This window comes from Coregonus lavaretus, assembly GCF_964263955.1.
Source record: "Coregonus lavaretus genome assembly, chromosome: 18".
Lineage (NCBI taxonomy): Eukaryota > Metazoa > Chordata > Actinopteri > Salmoniformes > Salmonidae > Coregonus > Coregonus lavaretus.
The window spans coordinates 7,846,050-7,863,832 of record NC_140005.1 but is presented as its reverse complement, the minus strand read 5'-3'; the positions used below and the strand labels follow the sequence as shown (position 1 = coordinate 7,863,832).

Here is a 17,783-nt window from a genome sequence, read left to right as displayed (position 1 = left end):
TGTAAACTATGAGCAACGAGTTGTGTGCGTTCACGCGCTTTTAACTTGTTGAGAACGCCAACAGGCTAATGGCAAACAAACTGCGTCAACCATACAGTAAACGTACAGCTATCGTGCTCAAACAAATAAAGGCGTTCCAAAACCATATTAAAAGATTGCTTTTCATGAATAATGTTTTGTTGCATTTAACTGCCAGAAATGCTGTTATCGAGGTCATTTCCCTTAGCAGGTGACGTCAGAGGTTAGCATGTGGGAGCTCAGGATGATAGACAAGTTTCCCACTAGTAATTACCAGTTGGAGAGGCGTTAAAGTGGAATTTTCCCAGTCGTATGCTGGTATTTACAAATAAACTAGAGGTTATGAACGCAGCATCAGGCTTAGCCTTACATACGCTAAGGCTTAGGCCGGGATTCATTACGATCGCGCTTTGTTGACGACAACGCACCTTTTAAAGGCAACGTTCATTAGACCCATCGCCGTATGTCAGCTCAATCGGAAATTACCTATAAATGGCGCATAGTCGACAAAGCACGATCGTATTGAATCCTGGCCTTAGGCAGAAATACTGACAATTGTACTCTGTTACTTTGTCTTGAAAAGACATGACAAAGAAGACTCATATCAGATAGTTTTATTATTTTTCCACATATTGCTTTAGTTGAAAGAAATTACGACCGATACAGAACAAATATGACACGTACAAATGAAGAGTAACTGGCCTTTTCAAGCTCTTGAGCTCTTCTGGACAAATATCTAGCTCTGATTGGACGTGTTGTTTAACATTACAGTAAAACAGAAAGGAAGCAGCATTCCATTTAGTTGCCCTTGAATGTCTACGTCAACACAAATTGTGCTGTAAAATAAACAAGACGAGAGGGACTGAAAGCACTGACCCAAATTCACAGTATAAATACATAATGTAGTACGCATCTCTGTACAAGCAGTGTCATCCAGCATATAGAAACTAGTTATGAAATGTGTCCTTGTGAACCACACACGGTTGCAATTCAATTAGACAAGTCTTTGATATCCAAGAGCTGTATGTTTAACCTACCCAGTGAAAGGATGCGATATTCAAGAGATTCCTTTACATATATCATACTTGTATAAAATAAATCAGATGTACATCATTCAATATCATGTTTGTATGTACAAATTGTACCACTTTTGCCCAAAATGTAACAGAATCAGGCTGTAAATGTCTATTGCTAGGGACTGTGCTGCCTCGAATACAGTACAATTCTACTGTACAAAAAAAGGTTTAATCAAAACAATTCGCTCTGCACTTTCCTCATGCCATTTCATGCTATTAACTGCAATCATTTCAGCACATTTGAGCAAATATTTCAGTTAATTCTGAATCTTTCAGTAAAATGAGCAATAAGGTGCCACCTTTACAGGGTCTGAGACATGACGGAGGTGAAATCCATGATCCGTGTTGAAGTTAGGACTTTGAAGAAGAACTAAGGCTGCTTTTACCCAGGCAGCACAATTCTGATCTATTTGGCAATAATTGATCTTTTGACCAAACAGATCAGATCAACAATTGGGCAAAAGATCAGAATTGGAATGCTTGTGTAAATTCAGCCAAGTCATTTAATCAGGGACCAGCTAATGCAGACATCGCACCCGTCTCTGGAATAACCAGTGCCATTCCAACAGGGTAGATAAAGAGGTTACTCGAGAGAATCTTCACTCGCGGACCTAAGGGCGCGTTCACACTGCTCGCCGTAAAAATCTATGCAAGGAAGTCATTTCATTGGTCCTAGCCCGGCAGAATCATTGATTAGAACCCCAATGAAATGGCTTCCTTTCTGGATGAGTTTTCCCCCGCAACCTGTGTGAACGGACCGTTAGGTTCGAGGACATAGTTTGGAATCCCTGGCTAGGACTCTACTAATGAGTCTGCTCATAGGAAAGCTTCATGTATCTACACAGTAGAGCATATGTACATACCTTCAGACCAGTGGAGAACGGCTCATAATAATGGCCGCAACGGAGCCAATGGAATGGCATCAAACATCTGGAAACCATGTGTTTGATGTATTTGATACCATTCCACGGAATCCGCTCCAGTCATTACCTTGAGCCCTTCAGACATACATATATATATATACACTCAGCTGTGCACACATATACAAGGGATGACTAAGAATGAACAGGTCAGCCATTTTAGTGCTTTTTCACTGATTGCTTTCTCCCACGAGTGACCAATTAGTTCACAAAAAAAACTCAACAATTCTATAAAAAAAGGCTGCTCTGTACAAAACCAGGGGTCAAAAAGGGACAAGTATTTACAAGCGCGGTTTACCATCTGAACAGACATCTTGTAAAAATAGCCTTCGTCGTGACGCTAACGTTGAGTGGTCAAGTCACATCAGCTTATTAGCTGGTGCATTGTGGGACCGCTTCCAATCCAATAAAGGGTCACCAGAGCAGAAACACAGTCTTCCACCGTTCACAGGCTTGAGGGCTGGGCCTGCTGTGGGCTCACAGTGAGCGAGGAGTGGGCGGGCTGGGGCTCACAGTCTTTGACGGCGACCTCATCGTCTCGCATGTACATGAGGAACAGAGTCACAGTGGCAAAGGTGGTGGCGTTGACGGGGAACGCCCGGAGCAGCGTGGAGGTGAGGCCGTGCGTGAACACCCGCCAGCCCTCCCGCTTCAGGCTCTGACGCACGCAGTCCGCGACGCCGTTGTACTTGTTCTGGCCGCCCACGCCGTCCGCCTGGAGCCGGGACTTTATGACGTCCACGGGGTAGGTGGAGATCCACGAGGCGATGCCCGACATGCCGCCGGCGAACAGCAACTTGAGGATCATGTAGGGGTCGTCGGGTTCGCAGCCCAGGGAGCGCGTCAGGACGTCGTAGGTCAGGAAGTAGATCCCGAAACCCGGTGTCTCGCGGACCAGCGTGGTCACCATACCCCGGTTGATACCGCGGAAGCCCTCCTTCCGGTAGATGCGCACCAGGCAGTCCAGCGAGTTCTTGTACAGCTTCTGCTTGGACTTCCGCTCACCCAACCCCTGCAGCTGCATGCGCGTCTTGGCCAGCTCCATGGGGCAGCAAATGACACTCTGCAACGCGCCCGCCGACGCCCCAGCCAGGAACTGGTTGAGCGGCGTGTCGTGGCCCAGCCTGCGCATGGCGTTGCCCTGGACACCGAACACGATGGCATTGATGAAGGTCAGGCCCATCATGGGGGAGCCAATGCCTTTGTACAGCCCCGTCATCTGTGGACACACGGCAGAGAGAGGAAGAGAAAGAGCGAGAGAAAACGTGAGTGAAGTAATTGGGTAATTTAAGTTGAATGACGCTGAAGAACTTGGCACAAACAAACATATTAGTAGTTTGCCACTGCCAAATCACACTTTGACCACAATAAATGCTGTTTAAGGCCATACTCTTCATAAGGCAATTCTATAATGCTAATATACTAAGCTGCTATTCTACTATAATACTGACAGCCTTAACCTAAAACTTAACCGGCTCGAGTGACAAGGTGGTTCTCTTAATTTAGCCAAGCAGCAGGCGTAACACCCCAATTGACCTTGGCTACTGATATGTCTTCCCCCAACCTCCTCCCCCCAGACTGGCCAATAGTCTCTCTGCTAGGCAGACATTTACAATTTAGTCATTTAGCAGACGCTCTTATCCAGAGCGACTTACAGGAGCAATTAGGGTTAAGTGCCTTGCTCAAGGGCACAGAGATTTTTCACCTAGTCGGCTCGGGGATTAGAACCAGCGACCTTTCGGTTACTGGCACAACGCTCTTAACCACTAAGCTACTTGCCGCCCCTGACCTCTGTTGAAGCCATAGAGATAGATAGGGGACTCATCTTTACATGCAGTATGTGCCATTACAGCGTCTGTGACAGCATGGCAGCGCCATTGAGGCTACAACCCATAGGAATCCCCACAACTTTAAAATGGCGGAAGCCCTCAATGGTGCTGCCCATGCTAAAACTGCCAGTTAGGATCACCACTTTATTTTAAGAATGTGAAATGTCAGAATAATAGTAGAGAGAATGATTTATTTCAGCTTTTATTTCTTTCATCACATTCCCAGTGGGTCAGAAGTTTACATGCACTCAATTAGTATTTGGTAGCATTGCCTTTAAATTGTTTAACTTGGGTCAAATGTTTTGGGTAGCCTTCCACAAGCTTCCCACAATAAGTTGGGAGAATTTTGGACCATTCCTCCTCACAGAGCTGGTGTAACTGAGTCAGGTTTGTAGGCCTCCTTGCTCGCACACGCTTTTTCAGTTCTGCCCACAAATTTTCTATAGGATTGAGGTCAGGGCTTTGTGATGGCCACGCCAATACCTCGACTTTGTTGTCTTTAAGCCATTTTGCCACAACTTGAGGTATGTTTGGGATCATTGTCCATTTGGAAGACCCATTTGCGACCAAGCTTTAACTTCCTGACTGATGTCTTGAGATGTGGCTTCAATATATCCACATACTATTCCTTCCTCATGATGCCATCTATTTTGTGAAGTGCACCAGTCCCTCCTGCAGCAAAGCACTCCTCCCACAGCATGATGCTGCCACCCCCGTGCTTCACGGTTGGGATGGTGTTCTTCGGCTTGCAAACCCCCTTTTTCCTCCAAACAGAACGATGGTCATTATGGCCAAACAGTTCTATTTTTGTTTCATCAGACCAAAGGACATTTCTCCAAAAGTACGATGTGCAGTTGCAAACCGTAGTCTAGCTTTTTTTTATGGCGGTTTTGGAGCAGTGGCTTCTTCCTTGCTGAGCGGCCTTTCAGGTTATGTCGATATAGGACTCGTTTTACTGTGGATATAGATACTTTTGTACCGGTTTCCTCCAGCATCTTCACAAGGTTCTTTGCCGTTGTTCTGGGATTGATTTGCACTTTTCGCACCAAAGTACGTTCATCTCTAGGAGACCGAACACATCTCCTTCCTGACCGTCACAGCACTAGTTGTTGCATCTTTACATTCCCCCTCTTTCTAACTGATTTTCTGTCACATATAGAACCGCTCGCATCAGGTGCGCTGTTTAGAATGGAGTTTTCCCACAAATTGCATTTTGGCAAATGTTTTGAAAATGTTGTTTTATTGGCTGCATTGTGATTTCTGTCTTTATTTTCTGTCATTCTGAGCACAGTGGGGGGGGAGGGGGGGCTTGCGGATTGAGCGTTTGACACCACTATTCTACAGACTTGGTACTGTGAGGAACTTGATTCCGTAACGGTGGTGGTCGTACTCACCGACTCTTGCCGTACGATAGACTGGAAGCAGTGATACGTGCCGCGGTACAGAGGTCTGTCCACACTCTGAACTTGGAGTCGTACCTGAAAATGGAAGCCTCAATGTTAGTGAAAAAGCACAGAAGGCAATACCGCCACATTTAATAATATCATACACATTACACAACTACACATAAAAAAACGCATAGAAAAAGAGAATATAAATAAACTTTACTATTGTGCAATGTAGTGTACTACAGTTTAAGAGTTGAGTGGGGTGCAATTTGGGTGACAAAAAGGAGGGTGAAATTATAATATATTGTTTTTTTTGGTGCTATTTTGTAAATCTGGAGGATATTTTTCACAAAATAAAACAGGGGAGAAACAGAAGACCTTGACCGTACTTACTAGCTAGGTCACACATCCGTGCAGAGGTTGTATATCCCTCATCTACAACACAGTGACACTTATGCTGTTAAAGACAGCCCTCCCCATTCAGGGATAAAACCAACAGTGTCCCTCTCTCCACAACTGTATTAATATAAAAAACGATTATGAACACAAAAAAATATATATAAAGTTCTGACTCAATTGTCAAAATATCATGTACAAATATCATGATGCATGTGTTATAACTTGTATGCTTAGAAATTATTAAGAGTACACAGCGAAAATATTTGAAGATTCAGTGTCTGCAAATTACTGCTCTTAGAAGACTAATCGTATGAGAAGATAAACATTTCAGTACAAGCCTCGTAAATTGTATCTTTAAAACAATTAAACCTACTGATTATTAGTTTCCACAGCTATATAAAATAAACTGCATGAGAAAGGCTATTTTGAGGCTAAATAATGAGAACTTTATGCCATGACTGGTATAACTTTACTAGAAATTACCTTAAAGTAACAAAATGCATGTTCTTTAAAAAAAAATACCTTGCCCGCTGCCTTGAAAAAATTTAAATCATTTTACCAGCAGGTTGGAAGTAGCATCTTGTTTACAGGGGGATCCATAGCATTCAAAAATGCAAACCCCTAAAATGTGAAACGGAAAAACAAACACAGAAGAACACCTGCAGATACACTGAGTGTACAAAACATAGCTTTCACCTGGTCAGTCTATGATCCCTTATTGACGTCACTTGTTAAACTTCAAAAATCAGTGTAGATGAAGGGGAGGAGACAGGTTAAAGAAAACGTTTTAAACCTTGAGATAATTGAGACATGGATTGTGTGTGTGCCATTCAGAAGGCGAATGGGCAAGACAAAATATTTAAGTGCCTTTAAAAACGGGGCATGGTAGTAGGTGCCAGGCACACCGGTTTGTGTCAAGAACTGCAACACTTCTGGGTTTTTCACGCTCAACAGTTCTCTTTGTCGACTCGGTTCGACATCTCACTATGGGACACGCTCTCTTTTGCGGGTCATTGGTTGAAGCCTAATTCAATCACGCCTAACAGGCCAATCAGAGCTTTGTGGGTGTACGCCTGAGTGTCTATAGAACACCCTGCACTGCTCTGGTTTCCTCATTCTTCGCGAGTCCATTTGGTTACGATCTGGTTACTAGCCCGTTAAGCAGCTTTATTCAGTAAACTAGCTCCCAACTTAACTGTTCCTTTCGGTGTGGGTTACCACCCCACCACATAGCGTGGAGTGGCTTATTTTCTATTTTTCAGGAATTCTGCTAACTTCAGCTTCACTTTACAGAGTGAAGTTACCTCAGTTAGCAGCTATTTTTGTCGTCAGCTAGCTACAGTACACCTGTTTCCTGGCCTACACACAATTGCCGTTGTTAGCTAGCTAACTGCAATGCATTAGCATCCCACTAATAGCAGGTTCCCACACATTTTTGCTACTTCTACCCGGGGTTTCTAGCTCTCCGTCGGTTTGTTTGGCTAGCACGAGCGGTGCGGTTTCTTCAGCGTGTTACCCCCACCATTGAAGCGCCATCTCTTTTTTATTCCCCTGTGAAAGATAACCCAGCCGTGCGTTCTACCTCAAGTTACTTGGTTTACACACCGAGTCGGCACTTGGTATCTCACGCGACGGCTTGGCTAGCATCACTCAAGTGAAGACAGCCAGCTAATTAGCTAGCATCAGTGTTGGCTCTACTTTCACTACACCGAAAGTATAAAGACAGCATTTATTTCTCACCACCCTGGTAAATAAAGCTTTCGGTTTCTGCTTAACTGGCTTAAGCTCACGTTACCGTGTCTCTCCCGACTTCACATCGTAGTAGCAGCACGTGGAGTGCCTTGCTAGCCCCCCGGTAATTCCATTTGCTTTTGTCCGTCCGGTCGAAACGAGATGTCGACAGGCTTACAGGCCAAGTCATCAGGGAAGGTGGAGAAAAAGCAGCACAAGCCTAGCAATGCTCGCCCTGGCAACTGCAGGCATTACATGTCCGGGACGGATTCCCATACGCTCTGTACTACTTGCCTCGGCGTTGAACACACTATGGAGGCTCTCGTTGACCCCGCTAGTTGTGTGCATTGCGCTCAGCTGGGCTCCGGTGTCCTTAGACGTAGAGCGAAGTACATGGAAAGTATTACCCAGGCTTCATACTTGCGCGAGGACAACTCCGTTGACAACGAAGTCCCAGAGGAGGGAGATGCTAATTAGGCATCCCCTCCGTCTGCGCATCAGGCTGATTCGGGGGAACCCCCACTTTTCCCTTATTTCCGACCAATCCAGAAGTGAGGATGACGGCATGTCTCTTGGCACATCAGGTAGCGCCCTTTGACCAGGAGATGGATTACGCCACTGAAGAATGTCTCCTCTCTGCTCAGTTTGTGCTACCCCAGCCAGACTGAAGAGGCAGGAGTCAATAACTGACCTCTTCTTCGAAGCAATCAGATGCGCTGCCACCAAACTGGATATTGATGCCACGCCTCCCCCACCTTCTGGGTGGGTCATGGCGCACGCGACCGTCGTCCAGAGAGCCCTCTGGCTGAACAACGCAAGGGTGACAGAGGGAGAAGGGAAAGATCCTGAATGGACAGATCGATTCCACCAGACTGCTTGTACCAGCCATATCGGAGATACAGGCCAGGTTCGAGTCTAAGAAAAAGGAGACTGAGGCGCTGGGCTCCCTGTTACCACAGAAACAAGCCCCAGAAGCCCACGTTCACCCAGGTCGTCACCATGAGACCCCCTTCCCAGAACTGGAGGATCCCCAAGAAGTCTCAGCAGCCTTCTCCGGCTGCTCCGACCCTGGGACAGACAGTCCCCTCACCGCAGTGCCTCAGGGCATCACGCCAAGCAACGAGCAGCGGAGACCCCCTTAGCGTCATCCGGAGGGAAGGGGAAGAATCGGCACTTCCCTCCGGATGACGCTATGGGGGTCTCCGCTGCTCGTTGCGATGCCCTGAGGCACTGAGTTGCTGGTGAAGAATCGGCACACATAGCGTAAGGCGCGGGGGCTCGAGGAGCCGGCAGAGATCCTCCGACCTCAACGACCAGTCTCCTCGGGAGTCCTGCCTCAGGTCACACAAGCTCGTTTACACACAGCAGAGGTGTAGCACAGGAGTCGTCGTCGTCCCCCCCAGACTGCTAAGCCCTCGTTGGGGCGGGTCAACACCACTGGGGTAGGTCAACACCACTGTTCCCCAAGTTCAGTTCTCAAATAGAGTTCCTATCACATCCAGGCCCACGGGCCGAGGGTTATGGTTCAGAATGTTCCCATGGAAAACAATCAACCTCTCGAGGGCGCAAGGCTTTGCAGGCCCCCGTCCCTTCCACGGGGCAGGTTGCCCACATGCAGAGTGACACCAGTGGGGCGACTGCCACAGGGGAGAGGCGGGATCCCTTGCTCCTCACAGAGAGCAGTGGCGCACGTGTGCAGTCTCCCCTTGGGTCCTATGCACAATAGACCAGGGGTACAGAGAACAATTCGCAGGGGTCCCCCCCGCGTTTCATGGGAATGGTGCTGTTAGATCCGATTCTGCCGAACGAGTGGTTCACCACAGTAGACCTCAAGGATGCTTATTTCCACAGAGTTTATCCTGCAGGAGATATCTAAGGTTCGCCTTCGAGGGCATAGCCCTCCCACGAATACATCACCTTACCATTCGGTTTGTCCCTTGCCCTACGTACATTCACAAAGTGTGCCGAACTGCCCTAGCCCCCCTGCGGGAGAGAGGCTTAAGAGTCGACGATTGGTTGATCTGCGCGGACACTCGGGCTCAGGCAGCGGAGCACACAGCCCAGCTGTATTCGCACCTGCTTGCTATAGGCTTCAGGATAAATCGGGCCAAAAGCTCACCCTTACAGACCCAGCAGAAAATATTTTTGAGATTGTTTCGGTAGCCTGTCGAGCAGCCCTCACCATGGATAGAGCGACGTCTTTTCACCACTGACTGTTTTTCCCGGCAACATCAGTCATGAGAGACTTCCAGCAGTGGGTGACCTCACTCTGCTTGAACCTATCCATCCACAGGCGCGTGCTTCTCTCTGCAAATTGTCTATCGGCACTTCAATGCTGGAGAAACACATCCCTCCTGACACGGGGCTGCCCTACTGGGACAGTCTTCACAAGCAAAGTAGTGACAACGGATGCATCACTACAGGGATGGGGGGGGGGAGCAGTCCACGAAGGGCGTTCGGTGAACGGCGTATGGTCAGACTATGAGTACAGCCCATATCAACGTTTGAGCTCTACACTGTTATTAGCCCTCAGGCACTTCTGTCCATTCCTACAGGGCCAACATATCCTGGTCAGGTCGGACAATACGTCAACGGTGGCATATATCAACCACCAAGGAGGAACGTGCTCCCGTCAACTTCACTCTCTGAGAGAGCTCTTGCTATGGAGCAGCGAACATCTGTTGTTGCTCAGAGCAACACGTGCCAGGCAGACTAAACTCAGATGTGGCTATACTGTCGCGGGGGAACACCCTACCAGGGGAGTGGAGACTTCATGCCGAAGTCGTCAAGGAGGTGTGGGGGCGTTACGGCAGGGCTACCGTCAATCTGTAAGCGTCGCAGGACAACGCGTACTGTCTCTTGTTCTTCACGATGAGAGATCACAACGCTCCTCTAGGCGTGGACGCACTAGCCCACAAGTGGCCAGACGTGCTTCTGTACGCCTTCCCTCCAGTGGGCCAGATCCCCCACCTATTCTTGACAGTGAGAACGAACGGGCTATCCCTCATCCTGATAGCCCCGCATTGGCCCAGTAAGCCATGGCAGGTGGAGATTGTACCTCTCCTGTACGCGCAACCATGGCGCCTCCCATCGCGCAGGGATCTGCTATCCCAAGCGCAGGGTGAAATATTTCACCCTCATCCCGAGCTGATGGATCTCTGGTCCTGGCCAGTGAGAGGTCCAACTTGCCACAATTCAGACCACCAGAGCCCCTTCTACAAGAGGTCTTTACGACCTGAAGTGGAGGGTATGCGAGAGGTGGTGTGAGAAACGAGAGTTGGTCTCCTTTCAGTGTTCCATCCCTGCCATTCTCTCCTTCCTCCAGGAACTGCTTGACAAGGGCAAGGCCTTTTCCACCATTAAGGTCTACTTGGCGGCATTCTCTGCCTGCCATGCAGGACTAGGTGAGACTACGATCGGGGCTCACATCCTTGTTCGTATTTTTATGAAGAGAGCGTATCGTCGCGTCTCCAAGCCACTTGCCCCATCATGAGACTTGGCGCTGGTTCTAGATGCGATCACTTTGGACCCCTGGAGACAGTGGATCTTAAGACTCTGTCTTATAAAGACGGCTCTGTTGCTCGCCTTGGCCACGGCCAAGCGCGTTAGCGACTTTCATGCGCTCTCGGTTCATCCTTCATGCACTCAGTTTGCCCCAGGCTACGCCAAGGTTAGGATACATCCTAACGCCGCGTTCATTCCTAAGTTCATTCCCATGACTTCTAGTAGTCAAGCCACCGCTCTCTTCTCCAGAGCAGCAGCACCTTAACCCATTGTGTCTGGTGCACACACTGCGCATCTACATGGACAGGACTAGGCCATTCCGGAGTTGTCACCAACTGTTTGTTTACTTTGCCAACCCTGCTCGGGGTAGGGCTTTGTCCAAACAATGCCTCTCCCATTGGGTAGTGGAGGCTATCGCCAAGGCGTACAGTTGTCAGGGATTGCAGTCTCCACTGGGTGTCTGGGCACATTCCACTAGAGGAATTGCCATGTCATGGGCACTGTTCAGAGGCATCTCAGTCTTGGAGATTTGTGCGGCGGCTAGTTGGGCTTCCCTCACACCTTGGTGAGGTTCTATCGCCTGGACTTTAACTGCGCCCTCCCTGGCACACACAGTCCTTGGCTCTGGAGCAGAGTAGGATGGATCAGGCACATTCCCATGTAGCACAACAGGCTTCTCAGGAAACAGGCTATTGGCAATCGGGGCGTTTTGCAAGTGTCCCATAGTGAGATGTCGAACCGAGTCTACTGAAAGAGAACGTTGGGTTACAGTATGTAACCCCGGTTCTCTGAAAGAGATGGAGACATCTCACCAGATTGCCCCTCTTGCAAGAGGAAACCAGAGCAGTGAGTTATATACCCTAGTCATAGACTGTTCTCTCTGCTACCGCACGGCAAGCGGTACCGGAGTGCCAAGTCTAGGTCCAAAAGACTTCTCAACAGCTTCTACCCCCAAGCCATAAGACTCCTGAACAGCTAATCATGGCTACCCGGACTATTTGCACTGCCCCCCCACCCCATCCTTTTACGCTGCTGCTACTCTGTTAATTATTTATGCATAGTCACTTTAACTCTACCCACATGTACATATTACTTCAACTACCTCAACTAGCCGGTGCCCCCGCACATTGACTCTGCACCGGTACCCCCCTGTATAAATAGCCTCCCTACTGTTATTTTATTTTACTTCTGCTCTTTTTTTCTCAACACTTTTTTTGTTGTTGTTTTATTTTTTTTGTTAAAAAGAAATGCACTGTTGGTTAAGGGGCTGTAAGTAAGCATTTCACTGTAATGTTTGCACCTGTTGTATTCGGCGCATGTGGCCAATAAAGTTTGATTTGATTTATAGACACGCAGGGCGTACACCCATAAAGCTCTGATTGGCGTGATTGAATAAGGCTTCAACCAATGACCTGCAAAAGAGGGTGTGTCCCATAGTGAGAGGTCTCCCGCATCTCCTTCAGAGAACCGGGGTTACATACCATAACCCAAAGTTTCCTGTGCGTTTTAAGAATGGTCCACCACCCAAAAGACATCCAGCCAACTTGACAACTGTGGGAAGCATTGGACTCAACATGGGTCAGCATCCCTGTAGAACTTGACACCTTGTAGAGTCCATGGCCCAATTCATTTTCATTTCATTTTAGTCATTTAGCAGACGCTCTTATCCAGAGCGACTTACAGTTAGTGAGTGCATACATTTTCATACTGGCCCCCCGTGGGAAACGAACCCACAACCCTGGCGTTGCAAGCGCCATGCTCTACCAACTGAGCTACAGGGGACTATGAAGTGTATAACTCAACTGCTTATTTACAGAGCTTTCCAATGACCTATGCTGTGGTTAGCTCATAAGGTCAGCTCCAACCTATCATGTGGCTTAGGTGTTAGTCAGAAAGATATTTGGGTTATGCATATGAGTGTAGGGGTCAGCTGAGCTTGAGGCTATGCACTCACTCATACAAAAAAAAAATAGAATCTTGAAATGTTAACTATAACAGACAGAAACCTAGCATGCTTCTAGATAAGTTGAATTGTTTGTTGTGCGCGCATCTGACACGGTTGCTCTGCAAGCTTCAACATGCACTGCCAACATACCATGCACTGCCAACATACCATGCATAGACAACAAACAGCTCTTTAGCTCTGGTCCTTGAGCTAACTGGGAGGAGCTGTCTGTTCCGTTCCAAGAACAGATTGTGTTGCAGTAAAGACACTGGGTTAATGCCATGTGCTCTACTTTTACAACAACAGTGGGTAGATATGACCCTAGGTCAGAAAAACTGCCAAAATACCCGCGTTTGTGTGGTATGAAAATAAGTGCAGTCTGCTATACGCAAGTAGTAGCCGAGAAATGCGGTTCCTGAAATGTTTTGATTGGGAGAGCATGCATATTTCATACTTTATCAAACACTTTGGGTCACGGATAACCTCATTATATTCAAAACGTGCACTTTAGAGGATCCTCGATAAACCCCACGGTAGCTAAATAAGAATGACATTTCAGTGCGATTTCTATGAAAAAGATACACGTGCCAGGCATTTGCCAACCAGATAAAACATAAACCCACCTTTACAGTGTCAAAAGGATGCCCGACCAAGACACCGGCAGCACCTGGAAATTACAAAAGATCAACAATTAGTCAGCATTTGCTTGTTGGAGGAGGTTGACAAGTAATGTGGGCTAAATCCATGTGAAACTGATGTAGTAAAACAATTACAAAACCTGACAACTTGGAGAAAGAGTGGTAACTAAATACAAGTATAGGTACAGTAGAGAGCATGGAGACGCTGTTTACTGTTCAGTCTATGAGCCACGACCTGATGCAAAGTTACAACACTGTTTCAGTGGCGGCGGGTGCATGTTTGAATATCAAGTGCATTACACAAAAAACAAACAGTCTTCTCTGGACTGCCCATCAGTTGTTCACTGTACTGTACCCGCGTCCTTGACATTGTTAGCGAGAAGAAAATGCAATACTGTGTCAATACTGCGTCTGACACCACCTGTGTGCGTCGCAGGACAAAACCCTGCCTAGGGTAATTTCAGGTTAGGTGCACTTGTATGTGTTCTGGCTTGGTGTTTGAGTGAAGTGGTTGTGCATGCGTGTGATTCTCATGAAACCAGTTTTATATCACGAGTTACAAAACCCATGATGCATCTGCAAAAATCAACTATTATTCTGTGTGTGTGTGTTGTGTATTGTTGGGTCACTAACTGTAAGTCTCTCTGGATAAGAGCGTCTGCTAAATGACTCAAATGTAAAATGTATTAATGAACTGTTGGAGCTAGACACATAAGCATTCCGCTGCACCTGCGATAACATCTGCAAAATTTCATACGCAACCAATACAATTTGCTTTAAGATGTCTAGTTATTGGCAAAGTGTCTTATTTTAAATACATTTGCCTGAATTATTTTACATTTTCAAACCAAATTCTCATTACTGAAATTCATCCAGACTCAATTCTCAGGTCATTTTATAACATTTTACTTCAGAAAAACCTAACTTAATTGAATAAAACACAAAATATGTTGCTGTAGTTTGTCCAGAAATCACACTTTTTTTAACACTAGTTTTTTTTATGTATTATTTATTTTACCTTTATTTAACTAGGCAAGTCAGTTAAGAACAAATTCTTATTTACAATGACAGCCTACACCGGCCAAACCTGGACGATGCTGGGACAATTGTGAGCCGCCCTGTGGGACTCCCAATCGCAGCCGGTTGTGATACAGCCTGGAATCGAACCATGGGGTCTGTAGTGATGCCTCAAGCACTGAGATGCAGTGCCTTAGACCGCTGCGCCACTCGGGAGCCCTAATACTAGTTGATGTGTTACTATAATATTTATGTACAAACAGTGTCTCATTTTAGTAACGCTAAGTTCCTGTAAAAACTCCAATCAGTTTTGAAATAAAGTTTTATTCACCCATGATGCATCATCTAGAGGAGTTAATTTATTCGCTTATATGCCTTCAGAATGAGGTTCTTATTCTCAAATTCCGCCTTTACCCCACTTGGCCATCTCATTAACGAAACGGCCAAATTAGGAAGTCAGATTCATTTAATTTAACAATAAATAAAAATAAACGCTGAAATAAAAAAAATGTGCTTACATCCCTGTTAGTGAGCATTTCTCCTTTGCCAAGATAATCCATCCACCTGACAGGTGTGGCATATCAAGAAGCTCATTACACAGGTGCACCTTGTACTGGGGACAATAAAGGGCAACTCTAAAATGTGCAGTTGTGTCACAACACAATGCCACAGATGTTTGTGTATTTCTGTCTGTAATAAAGCCAGTTTGTGGGGGAAAACTCATTCTGATTGGCTGGGCCTGGCTCCCCAGTGGGTTGGCCTGGCTGCCAAGTGGGTAGGCCTATGCCCTCCAAGGCCCACCCATCGCTGCCCAGTCATGTGAAATCCATAGATTAGGGTCTAATTAATTTATTTCAATTAACTGATTTCCTTATATGAACTGTAACTCAGTAAAATCTTTGAAATTGTTGCATTTATATTTTAGTTCAGTATAAAAAAAGATGTCAGTGTTATGTTTAACTCAGGCCTTTTCATTAGGGGAGCAATGTTAAAAAAATATTAGAAATTGATTTGTTTATTACTTTGTTGGACTTCGAAAACTGCTGCAGTAATAAGAATTGTGGAAATCGTAGTTAAATGCATAAAATCTGATCAAAATACATTAAATAGATCAGTACCAATCCCTATCTCAGTGATCCAAGAGGACATTTCATGAAAAATGACACTTGAGAATTTTGTCAAACGTCAGTTTCATGAGAATGACTCATTGCAGAAAGATGACCCTAAAGAACATTTGTCTGACCCCCACTTTCAAGACATTAGTAGCCGAGACAGTATCACAATAATGATAGTTTATTTATCAATAACAGTCTTTCTGGCTAACCTGACAACATTAATATCAATTGAGATGGGATTAACTAAGGCATTATAAATCTTGATAGGAAGTTAGGAATTGACTTCCGGTGGATAAGAATTTTAACAATGTTTTAAAATCAAAGAAACTGTGGTAAATTGCTACACAGGTCCTATTTCACAACGCCACCTAGGTTTAAAACTACACATGGTTTAGTTTAGGGGAGGAGGTATTCTTTGTACCGTGAAAAATCTGAAGACTACTTAGTCTGCTTTTTATATTCATCAGTTTTGACCATGTGAAGTTGAATGTCGCTAATATAATTGGTGCTTAAGAGGGGCTGCTGATTTTTAACACTCCTAGCACATGGTTAGGAATGAATGGAATTGTCTGGGTGTGAGCGTAAACGTTCACAAAAATATATTTTGTGATTCTAATAAACCAACAGGTTTAGCCTGCTAAGCACATTTAATATAATATTTTTCACAACAATGGGGGCACGAAAGCAGACTAGACACTGAACAGTACTCGGTATTTTTCCATTCATGAAACCTACATTTTTTGGGCAAACTTGCGCCATCACTAGGCACATTTCTGCATTGGCTAGCTAGCATTGCTAGCCAAACCACTGAATCATTCATTCAAAGCGTTTCCAACCTGATGTATTTTGCAAACCGTTACATGACTCCGTGCTGCCACGTAGCAAGCATTGAAGCAATCTATCCAAGGGTGTGCTTTCTAGCTAGTTTTTAACTTACCTCCTATGCATCCTGCTGCAAAGTCCAATATAAAGTCCATTCCCTCAGGAGTCTTTGAATTAGTCAAAAGCTAGCTATCAATGAGCCCGTATTTCTTCTTCGTAGCACAAGGGAGCTAGCTAATTCAAAGTTCTGGCTTGGTGCAAAAGCTAGCTACAATCTTGTATTGCTTCAAGCTAGACGAATAATTTAGCTAACTATCAGTTTTCACCTGTAGTTTGATGGCTGCATCTGTAACGTTAAAGGATAGCTGAATTGCAAGCTACAGTAACTAGCTAGCTCTCGTCTCCTCCTGAATGAAAGCGAGTTAGCGAAGGGCTGTAGATGACACTACCCAAGTGAGCTCGTTAATAAGATAGATCGCTAAGTAGCTTAATGTGTATGATTAGATTATTGAATTGAGGCGCTACCTATCTACCCCCACCAGCTGTGTCTTCTTCCTTCTACACGTTGTTTCTATTTCTGACTGTATCGTGTGAAATTCAAAGCCCATTTTAAGCAAGCATTTAGCCCAATGAGATCACTGTGATGAAGACAACACCCCTACCGCCCCGCACGCTGATTGGCTCGAGTTGATTTTGCACCGGTTGTCTTCAAAACCTCTTGATTACAGTACTTTCTGCTCCAAACAACTGGTTTATGATCAGCTCTCCCCAACCTAGTATTTTATTTTATCTTTACTTAACTAGGCAAGTCAGTTAAGAACAAATTCTTATTTACAATGACAGCCTACACCGGCCAAACCCGGACGACGCTGGGCCAATTGTGCGCCGCCCTATGGGACTCCCAATCACGGCCGGTTGTGATACAGCCTGGAATCGAACCAGGGGGTCTGTAGTGACGCTTCAAGCACTGAGATGCAGTGCCTTAGACCGCTGCGCCACTCGGTTACCCTTTACTCCTAGTACCCAAGTAACAAAACCGACCCTGGACCAGATGTTAGGGGGAAAATACGGTAAAATATTAACCAAGACACATGCAAGATTGCAACATCTGTAGCATTTGAGACATTCTGAAAAAAAATAACATCTGGAAAAAAAAACTCACTGTATGTTCAATTTCTATTTTTTAATGGTTATTGTTGCATTTTAATTTTTGGAGCTGCAAAAATATTTACATTGTAGCTAGTTACATTTGCATATTCAGCTATATTCTTGAAAGTGGCCAAAGGTACTTACATTTTTTAGCTTTTATACTATAGTTTATTTATACTTCTGTATATCTTTGTTGGGTGTATTTTATCCATTGGGATGTTGAGGCACTGGG

The 17,783-nt window shown here is 45.6% G+C and overlaps 1 protein-coding gene across 6 annotated transcripts; it reads right to left on the bottom strand.

Annotated features, from left to right (window-relative positions):
• Positions 1-617: 617 nt before the first annotated feature.
• LOC311145977 (mitochondrial basic amino acids transporter-like) lies at positions 618-17,412 on the bottom strand. 6 transcript variants are annotated; one of them, XM_084182388.1, is made up of 5 exons: positions 13,434-13,477; positions 6,190-6,251; positions 5,625-5,747; positions 5,238-5,321; positions 618-3,233 (listed from the first exon to the last, which is right to left on the bottom strand). In XM_084182388.1, exon 5 carries the CDS (start codon positions 3,231-3,233, stop codon positions 2,460-2,462), a length of 774 nt encoding a protein of 257 aa, XP_084038514.1. In that variant the 5' UTR covers positions 5,238-5,321; positions 5,625-5,747; positions 6,190-6,251; positions 13,434-13,477; the 3' UTR covers positions 618-2,459. The 6 variants fall into 6 exon arrangements, with proteins under 6 accessions (XP_084038514.1, XP_084038515.1, XP_084038510.1 ...); XM_084182389.1 differs by having other exon boundaries at positions 5,625-5,666; XM_084182384.1 differs by lacking the exons at positions 5,625-5,747; positions 6,190-6,251 and adding an exon at positions 16,518-17,412.
• Positions 17,413-17,783: the final 371 nt, after the last annotated feature.

Coding starts and splice junctions, on each gene's coding strand:
- LOC311145977 (XM_084182384.1), bottom strand. CDS start 16,557: ATGGACTTTATATTGGACTTTGCAGCAGGATGCATAGGAG. Junction 5,322..13,433: donor ATCCTTTTGACACTGTAAAG/GTGGGTTTATGT, acceptor TTCCATTTTCAG/GTACGACTCCAAGTTCAGAG. Junction 3,234..5,237: donor CTATCGTACGGCAAGAGTCG/GTGAGTACGACC, acceptor GTGTGTCCACAG/ATGACGGGGCTGTACAAAGG.